Source organism: Gigantopelta aegis, chromosome 1 (genome assembly GCF_016097555.1).
Source record: "Gigantopelta aegis isolate Gae_Host chromosome 1, Gae_host_genome, whole genome shotgun sequence".
Classification (NCBI taxonomy): domain Eukaryota; kingdom Metazoa; phylum Mollusca; class Gastropoda; order Neomphalida; family Peltospiridae; genus Gigantopelta; species Gigantopelta aegis.
Window position 1 is genome coordinate 44924291 of NC_054699.1, and position 24592 is coordinate 44948882.

Genomic DNA, 24592 nt, shown 5'->3' on the forward strand with positions numbered 1-24592 from the left:
AAACCTTCATTTTAAAAGCTATCTTGTTAATTTGTAGTGTTAAATTTATTTAACATATGAAACAAACAACAAATACGATAGTGTAGTTTATTTATGATAAAATGGTCAAATAAAAAAAGGTACTTGTTCAGCTATCTTAATTGTCTGTTAGTGTAAAATAATGGTTTATTTACTAAATGAATGAGAGAAAAAGACGCGGTCATGTGGGATAGAAAAAGTACACCCGAGGTGGTGAAAATTTCGACCATGGGACTCGGCAAGCCTCGTCCCAGGATGAAATTTTCACCACCTCTGGTGTACTTTGTCTATCCCACATGACCACATATGATGGAGTCTTGTAATATTTCATTGTAATCTGACGTTGATAACTTTTCTTCAAAGGGCACTATTCTAGGGACGGATCTGTCTAGGTAGGGCAGATATAGCCTACGAAAAACCCAAAACCCCCCCAAAAAACAAGAAAAAAACAAACGTGATTATATTAACTGTTCTGTGTAAAAGGAGAGATCAGTCATCACATTTGGACCCCACCCCTCACCTTTCAGAAAAATTGCATCCGCGCCTGCATTACTCGCGTTAGACAATGTGGTGAACCCCATTGAGACTCGGTAACACAGACACACAACTGCAAGCTTGCGCATACACGCATAACTTAACTTCATGCAGCTAAAAATGCTTACATGCAAAATAATTTTTATACCAACAAAAAGGGCACTTGAACATTTTGAGGGCAGTTGAAAAATTTGGGGGCGCTCCCTCCCCTTGGATCAGCCTTTTCAAGCACAATTAAATTTTAATGTCAAAATAATAACTAGAAAAAACGGGCCGAACCGTTTGTCTTGATGAACTAACTATATTTACAATACTAAACGCATTGCTATGGTGTAACGTAGCAGTCGTTTATATGACGTCATTTACGTATTAGGCGGGTCAATATACCACCTAACCTCAAAAAAAAATTATGATCGTTTTTTGTATTTTTCGATGTGGAGAACAACATATCAAAAGTTGGACAATTTTGACACATGGGAAAGTCTTTAAAAAATGACATTAAAAAACAAGATGGCCGCCAGCAAAAAAAAACGTAAAAAATATCATTGATAAGCATCAAATTGCAAGGTTTTTTTAAACCTGATGTTATAATTAATGCAATTTTCATTTATGTTTTTCAAATAACAGTAGTTCCTGAAATGAACATTGCATTTGCACTGGCGCCATGACGTAATCAAGGCACAACTCTGGAAATAAGTACTGACATCATGACACATAATGTCCTATCTTATTGCTTATTAGACTCAGTCTTGTTCATCATCTTCTTCTATCATGGCTCATTTGTCATATTCTCACAGTTGCCAACTTGGCAATGACCACATACCGGCCTCGGTGGTGCAGTGGTTAAGCCATCGGACAACAGGCTGGTAGGTACAGGATTTGCAGCCCGGTACCGGCTCCAACCCAGAGCGAGTTCTTAACGGCTCAATGGGTAGGTGTAAGGCCACAACAACCTCTTCTCTCTCACTGACCATTAACCAACTAACCCACTGTCCTGGACAGACAGCCCAGACAGCTGAGGTGTGTGCCCAGGACAATGTGTTTGAACCTTGAATTGGATACAAGCAAAAAAATAAGTTGAAATGCCCACATGCACTGGTGCATTCCATCTCATGCTTTTGGCAGGTACACTTTTGAGTAGTGCACCGTCCCGAACAGTCGCAGTGAATCATCTGAATAAGTGCCTCTGGAGCAGGGCTTTTGTCTGCCACCACCGGAATAAGTTTTTTCACCTTGTAACCTCCATCCCCACTCAGACGGCTCCCTTTAATTACTACAGCACATCCACTCCATAATCTGACAACAAGTCCGCAGGGAGTGAAATTTACAGGCCGAGGTGGTTGGTAGGCCTCAGATTACAGTTATCTTCCCATTTGGTTGTCCAAAATCTGGAAATTTGTTGTGAAAGTAGTCTGCTGTTTGACTGTGATTATTTCATGGCACACGGCTATGAAGTGGCAACTATTTGACTGAAGGTGACAGGGGAGAGCATGTAGTTTGTAAACTTGTTGACATTGAAGACTTGTTTGTGGTAATTCTGGCCCATGCAAAAGTAGTGGGTGTGTTTGTTTAAACCAATATCCTGGGAGAAAGAGCTATACAACAGGGGTTGTCCTTTTCAGGGTATGTGTCCCTCAGACAGGCAAAGGTACATACAAAATCCATGGACCTGCTGATATTAACAAAAAATGTTATAGCCACTAAGGCTATATAGAAACATATAGCGTAATTAATTGTGGTCTGTGGCCTGGTGACAATCTTTCAGGCATGACGAAAGACTTAGTTTTTGCAACGTTTTTGCACAGCATATCGTCGCTGAACTAAGAAACCCTTGTATGTGCAGTTTTGGCATTGTTCACTTTTTTATTCTTTCAGAAGCAGAAATCTATTATCTTTTTGGTGTCAAAACCTCGTACATGTCCAGGCAATGGAAAGTAAAGAAAATGTTAAGTAAGTAAAACACGTATTTAAAAACCACTGTTTATCGGTTATGAAAACCTTGTATCTACCAATTGATTATGTTTATCCCTATCATATTTCGACCTTTTCTATCGGGTAAAGGTAAATTGTTAATGACCAAAGTGTTTATATTGTATATACATGTACCATTATGTAGGACAGGAGGAACAGTTATTAATTTTAATTTCAACTAATGAAGGGCATCCTTATATATATTCTAAACCCTAGCCGTTTCATAGGTAAGGAAAGGGGAGGAGGTACAACTGACACCTATAGATATAACTGTCTGCTTTGGGTTATTTTAATGGATACCTGATGTTTACTTCATATAAAATTTAAGTTTTTAGGTAATGGATTCTTTGGGAAGCCACTGCACATGTTTCATATTATGGAGTTATTAATTACGCAAAAATATGTATGGTATCGATTAATATGTAGGTTTATTTGTTTATTTTATTTTATTTCATTGTTATTGTTATTATGTAATGAGAGCAAACATGATGTTGCATCTTTACTTAAATTTCTTTAAAAATCTCTCGTTGTAAAATTTCCTCCAGTTACACAGTATATCAGATGTCATTTGTTAGCCCAAGGAATATTGCTATTAAGATATTATCCGAATTCATGTCAATAGTCTTAAATGCAGCGAATGTTCCTATTTTTAAACCTATAGGCTTCATTTCATGTGAATCCCAATAACCTTGGGATGAAGTAAATGTTGCTCAACCTATGAATCATGGCCAAGATTTTAAACATTTTAGTTTATTCCTAAAAACGTGAGACAAATATGTTCAGCTAAAACGAAATGTATTACTTTGTAAATATTTGTGGATAATCTCTTAAAAGACACATTTTTCTAAACCATTGATGAATATTCTTGTCAGTTAGTTTAAATGGACAATGAACTATTCATATACACATTATATTGTTATACACCCTAAAAAGTGGCAGACAGCCACCCTATGGGAAACCTACCATGTAACTTTTAAGGTCTAATTTAAAAGGTTTATTAAAACATTGATACACCTAATCTATTGGTGATCCGGGGCCAGTTTCACAAAGCCATTTACTGTAATCATCTGTTAAGCAGTCGCTAGTGAAAATGTTTTCTTTAGTAATTTTTAGTAAATTCATCATTGTACCACATTCTTGAATGTAGCAGACAATACTAATTATGGGCAATTCCACGGTAACGGAATTACGAGTTGGAGAGATATTTCAGGCATTAAACTCAGCTAGTCCACATAAGAAAAATTATCATAATGATGTAACTATGTAATACACTAGTACTGCACTAGTGCTTGTCATGGGCAGAAGTGAGACTCCTACTGCAAGGTGTAGTGCATGAGTACTTAATTAAAGTTTGGTAACGGAATTACGTAAAAACTGACACCATTTTTATGGGCACCGCAAAACATCTACAAACTCTGTGAAGTATGATGAAATAATTATTTATCTTCATGATGGAATGATCTCCTGATGACTTGTGATTAACAAAATAGAAATTATATTACAAATTATCTTTTCATAATTTTGTTGTACAACATTGAATGCCGGTAACGGAATTACTCAGTTTGGTAAGGGAATTACCGCTCTGAATTTACTTTTGAAAAACAATATTTATTTACTTTAAATTTGATTTGCAAATATGTTGCATAATTTTATAAGTTAAATAATAATTCAGTATAGTTGTTTTAAGCATTCATATTAATATTTCAAATGATAACTAGTTTCAATATCGGTAACATGTACACGTACATGTATATGAGTGGAGATTTAAACTAGCACTAAACTGTGTACATATTACATAGTAAATGTTTAAAATGTTTGACAGGAATTGAAAAAAATTATTGAACAGTGACATTGTTAATAACGAAGAGAATTACACCAGGTCAGAGGAACACAGGCCAATTAAAATTATATAAACTGACCGTCAAACATCTAGATTGTATTACGGTAAGTGAAAGATATTATGCCTAATAATAAAATTCCTCATCTATCTGAGGTTATGATAACATACACGACAAAAATCAAAAAACCAGTATTTTCTTTTTGGGCCAATCAAACATGCCATCTTTCCATTTTAAGAATTTTACTTAGATTAGATTTCCTTGTAAAGATAGCATTAACACTATAAAACGGTTGCTTTCTTTTTGTCCATTATATACATTTAAAAGCATAATGTTGGTAATTAGAATGATGCTATCTATTTTCTGGATATCCTGTCATTTAAATATAAATTATTAAATACATGTACAGTCAATAAATGCCTTTGGATAAAGTAAAATTAAAGTTTGCTTCAAGTAAACATGTTATGTTACATTTCCACTTTCTGGACCCTATATATGTTTAAAGATCTATACAGAGCTTGAAATTGTGGCCTGTAAAAAGTGAAAAGAAGTCTATTTTTAAAAGTCTATTGCAAGTGAAATAAACATTCACCTGCTAAAATTAACTAAAAATTGCGTCATTTTTCAAAAAACAGATGTACATACGATCAACTCATCTTGTATTTAGCTGAGGCCGAGCTCATAATTCTATTACATTTTAATTTTATAATGCTCTAAACTACATATCAGAGGTCTTAAGTTTCCACACACTGTCCCAAACCCTACATTCACGTTGTGCTGTCTTATTTCCAGCAGGCCATTTTTGTTTCACAGCAGGCCATATTTCTTTTGGCCTGCTATTTAAAAAATAAATAATGGCAGGCCATATTTAGCTTCATATTTCGAGCCCCGATATAATTCTAGTAGGTTTCGATTATAACTTGAATTTTGTCATGGATTTGCCGAAGTTTAGTCATCATAATGAAGTAGTACTGTTTGGTTAAAGTGTATCAGATTTCCTTAATTTCTATATTGTCAATGGATAACATTTATATATGGGTGTTCCGCAAATGCATTTGGAGCCACTACTAGTACTATTACCATATGGATTTTTAAAAAAGATTTTGTATATCTTCCTAATGTTACATCACTTGATGTATTGGTGCATATGGATAAGAGTGTAGCATTTTAGTACTATGTAGGTTTATATTAAAGTGTTTCTTGACACTATATACCAAAGACGGTAACGGAATTACAAACCTATGGTAACGGAATTACATATGTTTACAGCTATATAATTTTACTAATAATGTATGAATTTGAAAGTAAATGTGTCTGATTATGTGCATTAACATATACTCAGAGAATATGAGTTGATTCCTTGATTAAATATATATGAATAATACAATCTAACTTTTTGTTTGTTTTCGGTAACGGAATTACAAACTGATTCTATGTTTTCTAATTTCCCCTAAATGTAAAAAAAAAATGTTTTTCATTAAAGTGGATTATGAAGTGTAGTACTTTGTTAGTGGTAAAACAAAAACACTAATAAAAAGAATATTACCTTCAATTACATGGCTGCTGTACATAAATTCATAGTGTGTATTACGGAAGTGTCATATTTTTAGTGTGACGGTATCCTCATAAAATAGTTAAAGTCTAACACATCCATTTATTTTACAATATTTTACTTACCAGATTTGGATTCTCCAGACAATTTTACATTAAAAACAATCTTAATATATCAGGAATAACATGATTTGATTTTTTCACTCCATGTCCACTTTAGCGTGGAATTGCCCTAATGAACATTACAAATTTCTAGAAAATACAGTCTTAAAATTTGGCCCTTACATGTTGCAGCTTGGTCAAGAATGTGTGTGGGTGGGGGTGGAGAGTAGGGTTAATTAAACTGCCCCTGATTTAAGCGAATTAAAAACAAAATACTGTTCTTGCTTAGCACAGTCTAGGCTCTAGGCCCCCACCCCTGTACAATGTCCTGCATATGTACCTGCAGGTCATTTTTTTTTTTTTTTTTTTTTTTTCACCAACAGCAGATTAACAGTCAGTTAAACTAAACAACCTTTATGTCGTTGGCCCCTGACTGATTGGGCAAGACATGTTTTTTTAAAATTAATTTTAATGAGGAATTCCTGGTCCAGCAAAGGACACCTGGTCATGTGCGTGGCTTAACTGTTGAAAATGAGGTCAAGTGCACATGACAAGTACGCTAACTGATGCAGGGCCTCGTTCCATGAAGCGATCTTAGCGTTAAGATCACCGTAAGTACATAACACAAATGTTACATTTAAAACCTCAAGGTAACGCATTGGAAACAGTGAAATATAGCAAAATAAGGCACTGGCGGCTATTTTGTTTAACATCAGATTTTTTTTGCTTTCCTGCGCTCCATTTATGTCCAACTTTTAATATGTTGTTCAGTATGTCTGAAAGTACAAGAAATAACAATAAAATGTTTTGTTGCAATTTTTTTTATGTGGGGGTATTTTGGCGCTATATTGACCTGCCTATATACCATTACGTATGACAAATCATTTATAGTTATAGGAATAGTTTGAAATTTTTTATTTTATAGAAATAAGATGCCGAAATCGAGTCGACATGCAAGAGAGAAAGGCAATCTTGACTTCCCTAAAGCGGGCAGTCTACCCCGTATCTTGCCACCAGGTCCTCGGTCTCCCATGCTGCCAGGTCCTCGGTCTCCCATGCTGCCAGGTCCTCGAACTCCCATGCCGCCAGGGCTCGGACTCTCATGCTGCCAGGTCCTCGGAATCCCATGCCGCCAGGTCCTCGGAATCCCATGTCGCCAGATCCCTGGAATCCCATGCCGCCAGGTCCTCGGAATCCCATGCTGCCAAGTCCTCGGACTCCCATGCTCTGGACTAGTAGGGGCATAAGCCAAGCAGGAAGCTCACTGCCCCCCACGTACATGTGAAAAGCTGCCCAAATTGGATCTCCTCGGGAAAATGTTTGGATCTGAAAGGTATATTACATTTAACAGATTAAACATTTTATACACACACGTTTATGAATATATTGTAGTGGTGATCTCACACACACAAACACACACACACAGGCCCCCCCCCCCCCCCCAACAAAAAACCCTAATATTATTTGGCAGGCCCATAGCCAGTGTGTGTGTGTGTGGGGGGGGGGGGGTACCCCCACACAGAAACCCCTAATACAAATACTATAGTTACATATATAAAGAGTACTCTTTGTTATATAACTATAACATATCTGACATTACTGTTTGGGGATACCTGTGGGGGTGTGTAAAACAAATAGTAGTGCGGCTGGTAGTGTAGGGGCATATGTAATTCCGTGGGACTTGAACGTTAATTTTTGGAACCATCCATGATTGTAATTGTTATAGTATTTAGCATGGGTGGGAATTCTCCTCGGATCAGCTGTTTTCCTCTCGTGGAACATTGCATTTCCTCGCATTTTAATCGTCCTTCCTGCAAAATGTGTCCGATGGCACAGATTTTAAATGAGGATTTCAAGAATTTCAGGAAGCAGGAAGGTGTGTGCCCCCACCCCCCCCCCCCCACCCCCACCCTCTCGTTTGAATTACACGGAACATTTGACCAAATATGACATAACATCTAGTAGTTATATTTCACCCCCTTTCAATTTTCTATATCTGCCCTAAACGACAACAAAACAAATATTTATTCATGTTTTAGTTTAGTTTACATGGTTTTCTTTCTTTTACCAAGCTACATGTCACTATTTTACAAATAGTATACGGTGACACCTTATTTCACTTGGCACATTGAACAGATCTTTTAGTGGTGACGTTTGGTGACATCAAAATGACCTTCATTTTATCAGAAAAAAATGGAACCATGTTTGTTCTGAATCTGCTTATATATATCATTGGTTCTAAAAATCAACATGAAATTCCCACAGGACCTATTTTAGCTACATATGCCCCTTACACTATGGACGTTGCCAGACTCTCTTTTCAAATTGACCTGTGAAGGACATTTTCACAGATCTGTACAAGAAATATAACCCCTATTGAGTATGGAATTATTTTCAAAGTTATGGGGATTTTAACTTGTGTATTTAACACCCATTACTATATGGATATGTGCTTTTGGGCCCATAGATCAAATATTGTTAAAATAGCAACTGATTCAAACTTGTAAGTAAAAACATGCAATGCCAGACAGGAGGGCAGTAAGGGTTGCATTGTTTTTACTTACAATTTTGAATCTGTTGCTATTTTAACAATAGTTGACCTAAAATGTTCACTAAAATATCAAAGTTTTGTAAATACAGTACCATATTCAATAGGGTTATTGTTTTTATAAACACCTCCACACACACACACACACACACACACTGAAATACATATAAATAATAATAATATATGTAATATGCTTTTTAAATTTTAATGCTTTATATTGAGGAGCAACCTATGTGGTGACAGTAGGTTTTTTTTCTTTCTCCATATGAACCAAATATTAAAACCCCCATATATATATATATATATATATATATATATATATATATATATATATATATATATATATATATGAATGACACTAAAATATAGTCAGTTTGCGTGAAAAGGAAACCAATGTATTTGCATATAAATCAAATAATTATGTTAAAATTCATATAAAATATATTAACTTTTAAACTCATACCCGTTATGGTTGGGACATATTTCGTTATGATTGCGACATGTAGATTTCGGTATGCTCTACGAGTAATATCTCGAAAAAGCTGGGTCTCTGAAATAAAGCTGAGAAATTAAAATGAAGACATATAGCCACATAATATTGCATGCAGGAGGCATAATGCAGATTGGAAACTGTACCGTTATGGTTGGGACACATTTAGCAGGTGCAATTTAGGATACAAGTGCAAGTGTTGTGTACAGAAGATGGTTAGTAATGTTGGGGAGTTGTAGTCTATGATCAGTATTATCCAATAAAACCTTTTTCTTTATTATATCTTCTCAAATCTGAAGTACCGATCCATAAATGTTAGAAATAAGCAATTTAGTGAATTTTGGCTTCATTTCATAATTTTAACTGAATGTACTGTCAAAATATCCCTTTATAGCTGTTGTCATGGTAACGAAACATTTGTTCAAGTTAGGTATGTGATTTATATCATGAATATTTGTATTCTATTGCTTTATAAAGGAAAACACTAATATTAGTAATAATCTTTTATGAATTATAAGTGTGTCACGCAAAATAGTGATATTTGGTGCAGTTTATGAAGATGTTCATGTTGATAATTCTGCTAGTTGTTCACCGATTCTTCTGAAATTTGAAACATGTTTAGTCTGTAGGTTTGGGATGTAGATAATATCAAGAAGAATAATATATTTCCATCACTCATATTTTTATCAGTGCCCCAGTACTGGCTTCAAGTATTATTCCTCTTATTTGCACCAGGCCTTATCTTCCCATTTGGTTGACCAAAATCCAGAAATATATCTGCGCATGTAGTCTGCTGTTTGACTGTGTGATTATCTCATGGTAGACCGCTTTGATGTGGCAACCACTGGACTGAAGTTGGCAGGGGAAACCATCTAGTTTGCAAACATGTGTAACTAAGTCACTGGTTAAATGCTTGATTCTGTTGAAAGTGTTGTAAACAGGTGTAACTTGTTTCAAGTAATTTCAACCCATGCAAAAGTAGTGCTTTTTTGTGTAAAATGGGTGTGGGTTGTCCTTGTCATGGTATGTTCATGTTGCCATCAGGCAGGCAAAGGTGCATAAAAACATCAATGTGTCTACTGATAATAAAAGTGCTACAGCCTTAGGTCTCACTAAACAGATCACTTCCTGGTGAGAGTTCATTCATCACGATCCACTATAGTTCCTAAATGTGACACAAGTTATGGCTCACATATTCACTTCTAGGAAATGGTGAAGAATTAAAACAATATGTATGTTTAATGGTAAGCCTTCTGGCTGTACTTTGCCTGTGCTATTTTGTAATATTGTGCATCGACCTTTTGGGACATGGGTGTATATCGTAAAAGACAGCTGGAGTGAATCGGTTAATGAACCACCTCTTCGGACCGGTATTACAGCCAGATGCGGTCATATAGCAAAAAAACTGAGACGGAAATGTTCTCAATTTTGAAGTGAAAATAAATGCTTATATAATGTATGTTTGCAATGGTGTATGTTGTTAGTGCAATCAGGAACCCATTCTATTGGCAATCTCCATTTGAAGTTGGGCAATTTAACATAGGTTTCAATGGCAGATGACATCTGTGTAGTGAGACCTTAGTGGCTATATATTGAAGCTGCATCTCTAGAGTTATCTTTAAACTTATTTACTTTACATACAACTTATTTCATAGCACTTTTGTTTTTTAATTACGTTTCAGATCTTTCCTAGAACGGCCTTGCAAACCAGTCGTGCTTGGCCTAAAACCAGAAATTACAAAAGTGGAAAGAAAGAAAAGCACCAAACTACGACCAATATGGATGAACACTAATCTTGCCATAAATGGTGCTCTGTGCTTCACCTTAAGCAGGGTGACTGCAAGCCCCGAGGACGTAAAGGACGCCATTGAGTCTCAACTCGGCTGTGTGATAGACTATCTCCGCTTCAGTTCTGTGGGCGAGGCCGACATAGAACACAAGACCATGTGGGTGTTCACCGTGAAGGGAGGAACCCTCAACAGACAAGCCTTGCACCACGGCATAAAGATAAATGGCAAGCGCTCGCGCATCCGTTATCTCGATGACGTCGTGAGGCTGGAACCAAATGCATACAAGATGTACAGGTCCATCGAGGACGAAACATTGTCGAAAGCCTTCAGCTGGTTCATGTATTAGAAACTAGTTAACATTATTATCAAACAATCACCTGTGATTATTGGTAAAATAACCTATTAAACTGAGACTATAGGAACTGAGATAACAAAAACAATGAACGGGCAAAAGTAATTTACTAAATTGTACATATAGAAAATGAATTATTTATCAAACAGCCAGTGGGGTCAAACATTACTGAATTGTGCATAGGAACTGAATTACTATGCAGTGGGAGAATTCAAAGGTCAACTAATCTACATAATTATGCACTATAATAGATAATGACTTAACATATAACATAGAAAACAGGTATACCTACTAGGCCATGGGATACATATGGTAACAGTGAAAAAATGGGGATCCATACTGTCACCTGTGTTTGAGAGTACCATAAACAATGTAATTTTTTTGTAATTGACGTAAGGCTATAAGAGATAACCTCCTATTTTTGCTCATCAAAATGCCCACACATGCATCAGTGGCATGTATTATATATCAGATTACAGATTATGATCTACTGGATCACATGACATGCAGCATCATACTGTAATATCGCTACACAACTCTACTACATTATGGTTTTTAGAAGACCTAATATGTCCTGAACACAAAACTAACTGGTAACAGAATGGGTTTTTTGGGATTCACTACTCATTTGTCACCTGTGTTTGACCATGTGACATACTATAATATTGGATATCTACTAAAATTTCACGACTTTGTCATTATGCCCCATTTATCATAGTATTTTCTTTTACACAAGAACACATCGAATGTCTGTCAACTGCTTGCTAGTTCTTCATATTCTGCTCCAACTCCATTTCAAATCACAGTAATATCTTCATCTTGTATATTAGTCTATTAATCCCCTACCAGTCCAACCGGAGGGGACTGTAGGTTTGCTCTCTGTCCGTCTGTCCTGTCTCTTTAGTAGTCCCCTTCCGGTCCAATCAGAGGGGACTTAGGTAAAATATCCGTCCTTCTGTTTGTCTGACCTGTCTCTTTATTAGTCCCCTTCCGGTCCAGTCAGAGGGGACTTAGGTATAATCTCCGTCCTTCTGTCCGTCTGACCTGTCTCTTTATTAGTCCCCTACTGGTCCATTCGGAGGGGACATAGGTATAATCTCCGTCCTTCTGTCCGTCTGACCTGTCTCTTTATTAGTCCCCTTCCGGTCCAGTCAGAGGGGACTTGGGTATAATATCCGTCCTTCTGTCCGTCTGACCTGTCTCTTTATTAGTCCCCTACCGGTCCAGTCGGAGGGGACTTAGGTAAAATATCCGTCCTTCTGTCCGTCTGTCCTGTCTCTTTATTAGTCCCCTTCCGGTCCAGTCAGAGGGGACTTGGGTATAATCTCCGTCCTTCTGTCCGTCTGACCTGTCTCTTTATTAGTCCCCTACCGGTCCAGTCGGATGGGACTTAGGTAAAATATCCGTCCTTCTGTCTGTCTGTCCTGTCTCTTTATTAGTCCCCTTCCGGTCCAGTCAGAGGGGACTTAGGTATAATCTCCGTCCTTCTGTATGTCTGTCCTGTCTCTTTATTAGTCCCCTATCGGTCCAGTCGGAGGGGACTTAGGTATAATCTCCGTCCTTCTGTCCGTCTGACCTGTCTCTTTATTAGTCCCCTACCGGTCCAGTCGGAGGGGACTTAGGTAAAATATCCGTCCTTCTGTCTGTCTGTCCTGTCTCTTTATTAGTCTCCTACCGGTCCAGTCGGAGGGGACTTAGGTATAATCTCCGTCCTTCTGTCCGTCTGACCTGTCTCTTTATTAGTCCCCTTCCGGTCCAATCAGAGGGGACTTAGGTATAATATCCGTCCTTCTGTCTGTCTGTCCTGTCTTTTTATTAGTCCCCTTGCGGTCCAATCAGGTATAATCTCCGTCCTTCTGTCTGTCTGTCCTGTCTCTTTATTAGTCCTCTACCGGTCCAATCAGATGGGACTTAGGTATAATATACATCCTTCTGTCTGTCGGACTTGTTTCTTTATTAGTCCCCTACCGGTCCAGTCAGATGGGACTTAGGTAAAATATCCGTCCTTCTGTCTGTCTGTCTGACCTGTCTCTTTAGTAGTCCCCTTTCGGTCCAATCAGAGGGGATTTTGGTATAATATCTGTCCTTCTGTCTGTCTGACCTGTCTCTTTATTAGTCCCCTACCGGTCCAATCAGAGGGGACTTATGTATAATAACCGTCCTTCTGTCTGTCTGTCTGTCCTGTCTCTTTAGTAGTCCCCTACCGGTCCAATCAGAGGGGACTTATGTATAATAACCGTCCTTCTGTCTGTCTGTCTGTCCTGTCTCTTTAGTAGTCCCCTACCGGTCCAATTAGAGGGGACTTATGTATAATAACCGTCCTTCTGTCTGTCTGTCTGTCCTGTCTCTTTAGTAGTCCCCTACCGGTCCAATCAGAGGGGACTTATGTATAATAACCGTCCTTCTGTCTGTCTGTCTGTCCTGTCTCTTTAGTAGTCCCCTTCCAGTCCAATCAGAGGGGACTTGGGTATACTGTAAACCGTATTAATATTGCGACGTGTTTTTTTCGCGAATGTATACCTTAGCGCATGTTCGCGATGTGTAAATTTCGCGAACGACCGTTGACAGCTCAAAACAGCTCACTGTAATTGTTATAAAGTTACTGTCTGTAAATCAATATTCCGTTATCCTACATCAAGCAATTGTGCCTGGGCAACGGGCAACTCTATTAACGTGCCCCTATCCACAAGGGTTCAGGCACGCCCGCCCCGGATCTAGCCTCTGACTTCGCCAGTGACCACTTCCGGGGCGGGAGTTGTGCCTGGTACAGAGACTATAGAGGGGATTAGGCCCTACCCACCTCACCTGTATTAGAATCACAACTCACAGCTTCAGTTGTTAACTGTTAACACCCTTTGGTAGATAAAACAAACGATTAGTCGCCATCGATTGAAGTTACATAAAACAATTAACGATTAGTCGCTATCAAGGAGAGCTCGTGTATAGGCTGTGCCTGTTGAGTGAATCTTTTTGTGAATTTATTCTCAATAAAATATTTTAAAACAAAACAAATTACTTTAAGTACACCTCAGACTGGAAAATAGTGCGTGTGTATTAATTTTGCGACATAAGGTTGCACGCGAACGACGCGAAATTTATACGCACGCATTTTTTTCACGGTTTACAGTAATCTCCGTCCTTCTGTCTGTCTGTCCTGTCGCTTTAGTAGTCCCCTTCCGGTCCAATCAGAGGGGACTTAGGTATAATATCTGTCTGTCTGTCCTGTCTCTTTATTAGTCCCCTTCCGGTCCAATCAGAGGGGACTGAGGTATAATCTCCGTCCTTCTGTCTGTCTGTCCTGTCTCTTTATTAGTCCCCTTCCGGTCCAATCAGAGGGGACTGAGGTATAATCTCCGTCCTTCTGTCTGTCTGTCCTGTCTCTTTAGTAGTCTCCTTCCGGTCCAATCAGAGGGGACTTAGGTATAATCTCGATCCTTCCGTCTGTCTGTCCTGTCTCTTTAGTAGTCCCCTTCCGGTCCAATCAGAGGGGACTTAGGTATAATATCTGTCTGTCTGTCCTGTCTCTTTATTAGTCCCCTTCAGGTCCAATCAGAGGGGACTTGGGTATAATCTCCGTCCTTCTGTCTGTCTGTCCTGTCTTCGGTTCAACCAGAATGGACTATTGGTTTTCCTATCGGTCCAATATATAGTTTTCCAGATAGGTTGTTACATTTTAAGTTTCATGGCAAAATTACCCTTTTTTTTTTTTCTGATTCACTTTAAGTGTGAGGGGTGTAGTTTTTATATTTGTGGCATTTATGTCGGTTGGTACGCTACAGTTAGGCGTTTTAGCCACACATGTTACAATTGTCGTGTATGGGATTTCATTTGGTAGTATGCACCCTTTAAAATGATATCAATACTTATTTATAATCTGTTTTGCATTTTTGTCATTAATAATACATTACTCAGGAATAACGGTTTACTTTAATTCTTGGGACTGTTCCAGAAATCACCATACGGTAGCAGTATCCAGTGACCTCCTTTGTGTATACTGTCGCGATAGAGTTCGCCTGTTGGTTTTGCATAATCCGTGTTGGGGCGGAACGTAGCCCAGTTTTAAAGTGCACGTCTGATGCGCGGTCGGTCTACGATCGATACTTGTCTGTGGGCTCATTGATCTATTTCTCGTTCCATCCAGTGCACCACGACTGGTATATCAAAGGCCGTGGTATGTGCTATCCTGTTTGTGGGATGGTGCATATAAAAGATCCCTTGCTACTAATGGAAAAATGTATCGGGTTTCTTTTATGACTCAAAATGACGATATATTTGACATCCAATAGCCGATGATTAATAAATCAGTGTGCTCTAGTGGTGTCGTTAAATAAAACAAACTTTAGATTCATGTTTGAAGGCTTCTTGAGTTTAGTGATAGCCAAGGAGTTATTTTTAAAATTACATTTGGTTTTTCATCAAGAGTGTAAACTGTTTGGCTGTAATAAGGGTCGGTATTCATGAACGGGGTTTCACTTGTGACAAAAAAAAGTCGGGCACAACCAATTTGGGAAATGGGCGGAATTTAGGTCGGTCAGTTAAATGCTCGGCAGGGGTGCTCCCGTCACAGGGTCGAACCACCTCGGTAGATCTATTTAACTGATTGTTGTTGTTTTTTCTCATTCCAACTAGTGCACCACAACTGGTCAAAGGCTGTTATATGTGCTTTCCTGTCTGTGGAAAAGTGCATATAAAAGATCCCTTGGTACGTACGTCCCGCCATTTAAAAACAAGAAAGAGTGGAGTAACCTATGCGGCGGTAGCGGGTTTCCTCTAACCTACTAATAATAATGTTATCAGACTAGGCAGCTAGCTTGTATCCCATGGAAAGCGTTGTTGAATCTCAATTCGATATACGCACGAATATAGCCGAGGTGAGGGTGTGATAATATATCTTTAATTGAGATTAATGTCATCTGGCTAGAACGAGAAATAGCCCAACGGGCTCACCGACGGGACTCGATCCTAGATCGATCGCGTATCAGACGAGCGCAGTACCACGGAGCTACGTCTCACCCGAATATTTCAAAGATTCCATTAGTTCTTCATGCAGATAGTAGTCGGTGATTCTGGAAGATCTGAACGACCAACTCAACAATTCCACAGCTATGAAGTACTTTTGAAATTATCTATAGCCTCTATTAGGAATTCGAAAAAAAAAATAGGCAGAGTTACGTCCCCTAACCACTCTCTACTTCTGGCGCGTTCCGGTTTGAACAGACATGGACGATCATGATATAAATTCCTGGATCAGCGATGAATATGTGCCTCCAAAAAAGATTACAAAGGTTAGGTTGCAGGAATATTTACGAAAAAGGGAGCTTCCAACAACGGGAGCAAAACTACAGCTGGAAAAACGATGGTCACATTTGTCTGTGAATCTTCAGCTGAGATTTATGCATGCCAATCCCTGGCATCTATGCTTTAAAAATAAAAGAATGATACCGGTTAAAATTAAGTTGATGAAATAGCGTTTTGTTATAACTGATCATGTGTTAAATATAGGAGATGAATCTAGCGAGCTGTCACACACCCTGATTGTTTTGGTTTTCTTGCATGGAATTTTTTTTGGGTGTTTTTGCGTCAAAGCTGCAATCTCGCCTCCCATCAATTATCATAATTTCATTTAAACATACAAACACACCTGCAGTTTTAATGAATTGTGTGTGACAGTAACACCGTTGTAATAGATAATAGAAACATGTTTATAGTGCGGCAGGCCCGTACGCAGAAATTTATATGGGGTGGGTGGGTGGGTGCGGCGTAATCGACGACCCTAAGGGCCGGAGTTATTAGAGGGATATTTTGTTTAATCTAGAAAGCAGGGAAATTTTTTTTAATCTAGAAAGCAGGAGATGCATTTTCCTGCATTCTGGGAAGTAAATTTGTCACATCGTCGGACTATTATTATTTTTTGTACACATCCACGGACGGACCTCGACAGACTATAGGGGGTGCGTATGCGCACACACACACGTGCGTACTGGCCTGCGTTCCACGGGGAACGCATTTTTTCATACTATGGAATTTACAAGTTATTTATTTCTGAGCCTGTTTTCTAAATTGCACACAAAAATAGTATATTTTTGTTATTTCCAAAAAAACGTTTATTTTTATTTTTACGTCAAACCAAACTTAAATTATTTACAAAAACATTTTTGGAGGATGGGACGGACTATAGGTAATATTCCGATCAGAACAGTCGGGGCTTTTTCTTCTGACTCGAACGATGCGGTTGTATTCCGAGAACGTGGTGATTTCTACCCTCCACCCCCACCCAACCCTAGGGGCTGTGTTGCGTACGCTTGGGCCTTTGTCCAAGTATCGCATAGAACACGACGGCGACTCAGCGACTGTCACGCTAATCTATGGCGTGGACAAGAAGCGACGCTCACCTAGCAGAAGACGGAGGAGGCGACCTAAGACTACCCAGGGGGGACCTAACTTGGCGGCTCAACCGCCAGGGGCGGCCCCTCCTTTTCCGAAACGGAGGACGAGACCGACAGGGGCGGTGCAGGGTGATCCAAACCCGGGGGCGGTTCATTCTGCGTTGTCGCCCCCAGCTACTTGCCAGGAGCGGCCCAGGGGGGGCCAAAGCTGTCAGCTCCACTGACAGTGGCGGTCCCTCCTGTAGACGTACCAACGCAGATGGAGACGGGACATGTGGTCATTAGTGACCCCCCAGCCAGCTCATCAGCGCCTCCGGAAGTTGTTGCGGTTCCAGCGGCGGTCCAGCGGGAGTCCAAGAGGAGGAAGGTGTCTGCGGCCACCATACTAAAGACATCCGACCAACTCGATTGGACTCTCGTCTGCGACAAGCTGCCAGCTAAATACCGAGGAGCAGTCTACGGCGACTTTACCGATAGCGCTCTAATCAAGGGCCCTTGGAGAGAAGATCATTGGCGCCAACTTCCAACTGGACAAGGGAAGTACCAGGTACAAGGAGCCCTTCACTCGGACCAACTCTACATGACGGCACAGCAGGACGGACTGTACAGGCAGGGACTCCTGATGCCATCGATGCCCAACGCAACCATCCACCGCATCTTGAAGATGGTACTGCGGGACATCTATCCAGGAGCCATCAACAGAAACATCGCCATGTTGACTGAAGGACTCCCCAACTTCAGGCCTGAACAGTCCATCACTTCGCCATGAGTCCTCCTTTTTTGGGTTTAGTTGGACTTTAAAAATTTTCAATTGCTCAAATCACCTTAAAACCTTTTAGGCCGAGCAGTCCAAAAATCTTTGGATTTAAATTCTTAGTCCAGACATGTGTAGAAGTGTAGAATGTCGTTAGGATTTTAGGACTTAGGTCTTTTGACCTACCACTAAATTTTTTATTCCAAATTCTGCCCACCTTAAACTTACCCCTCCCCCCTCCTGGCCCGGACTTAGTCACTGGCGAAAGTCAGAGATTAAGCCCGTGACAGGCGTGCGTGAAACCTTCGTGGTATATACACACGTGTAAAAGCTTTCACTCATTCACTCAGAACAGTCGCCTTCACCACGTGCTATATTATGTTGTTGTTTTTTTCAGTGTATTTCTGAGGACGCATGACCCGACTCCTCCCCTAAAAACACCACTGGACAGTTACACAATTTCCTGCACATACGCCTGTTTGACTAAATATTTCGTTTGCTGTAAATTGATTAGGCCTATATACATTGCATTATATAGTGTAAATTATGCTGTAATAACCGCTAAATATATAGTTTAACCTAAAAACATCTACCTATAGTAATAGTACTTGTTTCGTTTACATCAAAATATCTGTGTGAACATATTTATGTTAGTCTTGCATGATAAATCTGCCCCCAAATAAACAATAGCCTACAAAACAAGCCCACACACCAGTACACACGCACAACCAAAAACATAACCCAAACTAACACGCACATTTGACTTTTTTTTATCTATGTACATATACCAGTGGTGTATGAAGGTGGCAAGGCGGGGGAATGTATGCACACACACACACACACACGCACGCACACACAGAGATACACAGCCAAAACACATTGTACATTTTCTTTTCTGTAAAAGGAGATTGCACACAATATGACGAACAATAATAGTAATAGAAAACTTTATTAACGTCAAAAAATAAAAGAACAAGTCGACAACTACTCCACAATTCAGTAACAAAGGGCCTTTGTTGCAAGCGAATGGAGCGTAACGCGCCGGAAATAATTTAGTGGCTAAGCTTAGCACGATGAAAACCAAGGGCAGATAAGTATGTTTCTAATAGAGGCTATAGCATATGGAATCGGTCAACTGTATATCTATTAGATCTCTCTGTAACAGGCAGTTATACCCGCTGGCTCGTCTAGGTATGATCAGAGATACGATCTTATATAAAGTATATGTAATATAGCACGTTTAGTTCACTAGAAAACACAACAAAACAATACACTTTGGAATCTGTATTAACCTACGCTGACAAATGTACTGACGCAGTAGTTAATTAACAACAACAAATAATAACAACCCAGAACTGATCACTTAATTAATCTCTAGGTGTCTAGTTTACACAATAAGCTGCTCACTTCACCGTGACACAACACCCACATGTGTGATAATTGAGAAACGCTGCCAGGGGAACTTAATTAATAAAGGAATTACAACTCTATTCCTAACTGGTTAATTTTTAATTAACCCTTACTACTCATTCAGTAACGTGTGATAATTGAGAAACGCTGCCAGGGGAACTTAATTAATAAAGGAATTACAACTCTATTCCTAACTGGTTAATTTTTAATTAACCCTTACTACTCGTTCAGTAACCTTGTAATACAGACTTAATATTAGTACCTATCACAATAAAGACAATAACCTACAGTTTACCTAGATCCTCTAGGATGACTGGCTAAGCTTTAATAATTATTTAGATCAGTGAGCCTACAGTCTACTGCGTCAGATTACCGGCAGCACCGTCTAAATAATATTGGTATAATACAGTATTAAAATATTTAAAGTCACATCAAACACATCAAGGTAGCAGAAAAATATATTTACCACGCCCGGACTGAACTTATATATTTCGTTCAGTGGACGACGTCCTTTTCCCCTGCAGCCTTCCTATGTTTCTCCCCGATATCTCTAAAAACCCTAGCTATTTATCATAAATCCCGAATATCGCCTGGGGGTACATCGCGGCACCTCACGTATCATGTGAATTTTCCACAGCGACCACGCCGGCATATTTTGTCTTACGAGCCTAGACTTGCTGATGCCTAGTCACCAAATCATGGTTGTAAAAACCGTACTCGCGGAGGTATTACGTAACTACTGGCTTAAGTGCATATTGGAACTGCACACGGCCCTCTAAAACAATTAATATCGCCACAGGCGAAAACAAAATTAAGAGCATATTCCGTCACAGTCGTTTAAATTTTTGGTCCAGAGCCAAACACCAATCAGTATCCAGGCAGTTGTGTTATTCGATATCGCATGGCAAGGATTTCACATGTTTAAAACATCTTGACTTCCCAATTATCAGTAGCGGCAACTTATCGGTTCTGGTCTGGTTACTGCAAACAAGGGCTGTTAATCGTTCCTTGCTCTTTTTGCCACCAAGACACCTTTGAACTCCAGTGTGCGTTCTGGCATGATTCAGGCGTACTTGGCAATAACAACAAGTTAATCCACTGGCCTCTAATAATCGAACACCAACATAATAAATTAAAAGGAGGCCATTGGCTTGGTTTACTGCATTTATAGAAATAATTTTATTAAATAATAATTATTTTAATTTACGGAAAATACGTTTTCAACTTCGACAAAAATATACAAAATATATAGTAAATATGTCATATGGGACCACATAAGTCATTTGACATAACGTGTATATTTATGTCAAAGTTTGAGATAAGCATACAAACTCTTACATGTTTATATAGAGAAACGGTTCGGACCCACTTCTTGCTTTGAGATAGGGTGACGTTTGAGAAACGGAGTTTGACATATAGAGAGTTTACTGTATTAAGTTCCCACTGCATATTGGAGAAATAACCCAGATAGCTGAGTATATAGACGTGTGTGTCAGGACAGCAGGTTTCGACCTTCATTCGATGTAAGCGCAAACATAAACTGAATGAAAGAAGAGGTGCAGGCTCAAAGTTGTACAATGGCAGCTTCCTGCGAAAACTATTTATTGACTTTAATTTGCTTTAAAATATAACTTGAAAGATTACAACCAAATCATTTAATTTACCAGATTTAATTTTTTTTATTATTATCATTATTATTATTATTATCAGCACCCACCACCCCACCTCTCCCATTTCATTTAAAATAGCATTGACTGACTGCATTTTACTTAATAAAAAAAAAAGCTATGCTTCGGCCATTTTTCAAGCCTCGTCCCAGGATGAAATTTTCACCACCTCTGGTGTACTTTGTCTATCTCACATGACCGCATATGATGGAGTCTTATAATATTTCATTGTAATTTGACGTTGATAACTTTTCTTTAAAGGGCACTATTCTAGGGACGGATCTGTCTAGGTAGGGCAGATATAGCCTATGAAAAAAAAAAAAAAAAAAAAAATTCAACCCCACCGATACAAAGGGCACTTGTAAGCATTTGTAAATTAAAACTTTAAAAGGCACTATTCTAGGGACGGCTCGGTCTAGGTTGGGCAGTTATACATAAAAACGATACAAAGGAGCACTTGAAAATTAAAATTTTAACTGGAACTATTCTAGGGACGGCTCGTTCTAGGTAGGGCAGTTTGACATTAAAAAAAAAACAACCCAAAAAACCCAACAACAACTAACAAACAAAAAAAAAAAAAAACAAACAACAACAACGATACGGCATTTGTAGATTGTAGCTGTAAAAGAAACTATTCTAGAGACAGCTGTCTAGGTAGGGCAGATATACATAAAAATGGCAGAGGATATTGTTCATTAGTAATTTTGAAAAATTATACAATTTCAAAGCAAAAGCTATTAAGCGATCATTATGCAACTTTGATCACGGAACTTTACGGCGCTCATTGCAGTACCGACCATAAACTTTAAGGGGAAACGTGATTATATTAACTGTTCTGTGTAAAAGGAGAGATCAGTCATCACACTTGCCCCCCCCCCCCCCCACACACACACACACCTTTCAGAAAAAAATGCATCCGCGCCTGCATTACTCGCGTTAGCCAATGTGGTGAACCCCATTGAAACTCAGTAACACAGACACATATCTGTAAGCTTGCGCATAAACGCACAACTTAACTTCATGCAGCTAAAAATGCTTACGTGCAAAATAATTTTATACCAAGAAAGAGGGCACTTGAACATTTTGAGGGCAGTTGAAAAATTTGGGGGCGCCCCCTCCCCTTGGATCCGCCTCTTCACACAATTAAATTTTAATGTCAAAATAATAACTACAAAAAACGGGCCGAACCGTTTGTCTTGATGAACTAACTATATTTACAATACTAAACGCGTTGCTATGGTGTAACGTAGCAGTCGTTTATATGACGTCATTTACGTATACCGTTACGTAAATCACTTATTGTTAAAGCAATAATTTGAAAGTCATTAAAAAAAATAAAATGCCATTTAAGAGTCGACATACAAGACGCAAAGAAAATCTCGGCAGTTTACCCCGAATTTTGCCGCCAGGTCCTCGGTCTTCCATGCCGCCAGGTCCTCGACCGCCCATGCCGCCAGGTCCTCGACCTCCCATGCAGCCATGTCCTCGACCTCCCATGCCGCCAGGTCCGCGACCTCCCATGCTGCCAGGTCTTCGGAATCCGATGCCCCGGACTAGTAGGGGCATAAGCCCACCGCCCTCACGTACGAGCCAGAAGCTTCCCAAATTGGATATCCCGGGGAAAAGGTTTGGATCTTATATTACATTTAACACATTAAACATTTTATACACACACGTTTATGAATATATTGTAGTGGTGATTTCACACACACACACACACACACACACACACACACACACACAGGCACCCCCCCCCCCCCCAACAGAAACCCCTAATATTATTTGGCAGGCCCGTAGCCAATTGGGGGGTGGAGGGTGGACGGTGACCCTTAAAATCCTGGCTACGGGCCTCTTTGGGGATACCTGTCTACACACCAGAGGCGGAAACCCCTAACACAAATACTATAGTTACATATATAAAGAGTACTCTTTGTTACATAACGTTACTATAACATATCTGACGTTATTGTTTGGGGACCGGCTTCGGTGGCGTCGTGGTTAGGCCATCAGTCTACAGGCTGGTAGGTACTAAGTTCGGATCCCAGTCGAGGCATGGGATTTTTAATCCAGATACCAACTCCAAACCCTGAGTGAGTGCTCCGCAAGGCTCAGTAGGTAGGTGTAAACCACTTGCACCGACCAGTGATCCATAACTGGTTCAACAAAGGCCATGGTTTGTGCTATCCTGCCTGTGGGAAGCGCAAATAAAAGATCCCTTGCGGCTAATCGGAAAGGGTAGCCCATGTAGTGGCGGCAGCGGGTTTCCTCTAAAAATATGTGTGGTCCTTAACCATATGTCTGACGCCATATAACCGTAAATAAAATGTGTTGAGTGCGTCGTTAAATAAAACCTTTTTTTTTTTTTTTTTATTGTTTGGGGATACCTGTGGGGGCGGCACAGTGTAAAACAAATAGTAGTGAGGCTGGTAGTGTAGGGGCATATGTAATTCCGTGGGACTTGAATGTTAATTTTTTTAACCATCCGTGATTGTAATTGTTATAGTATGTAGCAGGGGTGGGAATTCTCCTCGGATCAGCTGTTTTCCTCTCATGGAACATTGCGTTTCCTCGCATTTTAATCGTCCTTTCCTCCAAAATGTGTCAGATGGCACAGATTGTAAACTAGGATTTCAAGAATTTCCGGGACCCCACTAGATTTACTCTTTTTTTACAGTTCATCAATTCCCACTCCTGAATATAGATTACAAAAAAAAATATGGTTCCATTTTTTCTAATGAAGGTCAAGGTCATTTTAACGTTATTCAAGGTCAGTACCCAAAATAGAATTATAGCATCAATGTGAGAGGTGTTTTTTCTTTAGGACATGGACATGTAGTATATCATTGGATAGCGTGTGGTGCGTATTGTACAGATAAGTCAATATTATGTATGAATGTGTGTCTGCTGATGAAAACATGCCATTTTGCATTTTAGGACATATTTTAGGAAATATTTTTAGAACAAAGACATTGGAGATTTATTTGATGATACACTATTCCCACTGTCCTAGATGACCATAGATAAGTGGCGTGTGTGTGTGTGTGTGTGTGTGTGTGTGTGTGTGTGTGTGTGCGCGCACGCGCGCGCGCGCGCGTTTAAACCTTAATGGGATAGAGGTACGGAAAAATAAATATAACCACATAGTTTGAAACTTTAGTTCAACATTAATCACTTTCCACAG

At 39.3% G+C, this 24592-nt stretch overlaps 2 protein-coding genes across 4 annotated transcripts; one reads left to right on the top strand and one right to left on the bottom strand.

Moving 5' to 3' along the window:
* Positions 1–6995: 6995 nt before the first annotated feature.
* On the bottom strand, positions 6996–23034 carry LOC121375697. 3 transcript variants are annotated; one of them, XR_005958349.1, is made up of 3 exons: positions 15121–16641; positions 9026–9112; positions 7204–7340 (listed from the first exon to the last, which is right to left on the bottom strand). XR_005958349.1 is itself a non-coding variant. In XM_041503297.1 (2 exons), exons 1-2 carry the CDS (start codon positions 22890–22892, stop codon positions 6996–6998), a joined length of 435 nt encoding a protein of 144 aa, XP_041359231.1. In that variant the 5' UTR covers positions 22893–23034. The 3 variants fall into 3 exon arrangements, 2 of the variants coding, with proteins under 2 accessions (XP_041359231.1, XP_041359225.1); XM_041503297.1 differs by lacking the exons at positions 9026–9112; positions 15121–16641 and adding an exon at positions 22803–23034 and having other exon boundaries at positions 6996–7340; XM_041503291.1 differs by lacking the exon at positions 9026–9112 and having other exon boundaries at positions 6996–7340.
* On the top strand, positions 7210–13790 carry LOC121375690. The gene is made up of 2 exons (XM_041503278.1): positions 7210–7347; positions 10735–13790. Exons 1-2 carry the CDS (start codon positions 7331–7333, stop codon positions 11186–11188), a joined length of 471 nt encoding a protein of 156 aa, XP_041359212.1. The 5' UTR covers positions 7210–7330; the 3' UTR covers positions 11189–13790.
* Positions 23035–24592: the final 1558 nt, after the last annotated feature.

Coding starts and splice junctions, on each gene's coding strand:
- LOC121375697 (XM_041503291.1), bottom strand. CDS start 15,222: ATGCAAAACCAACAGGCGAACTCTATCGCGACAGTATACACAAAGGAG. Junction 7,341..15,120: donor GAACAGTCCCAAGAATTAAA/GTAAACCGTTAT, acceptor TATACCTTTCAG/ATCCAAACATTTTCCCGAGG.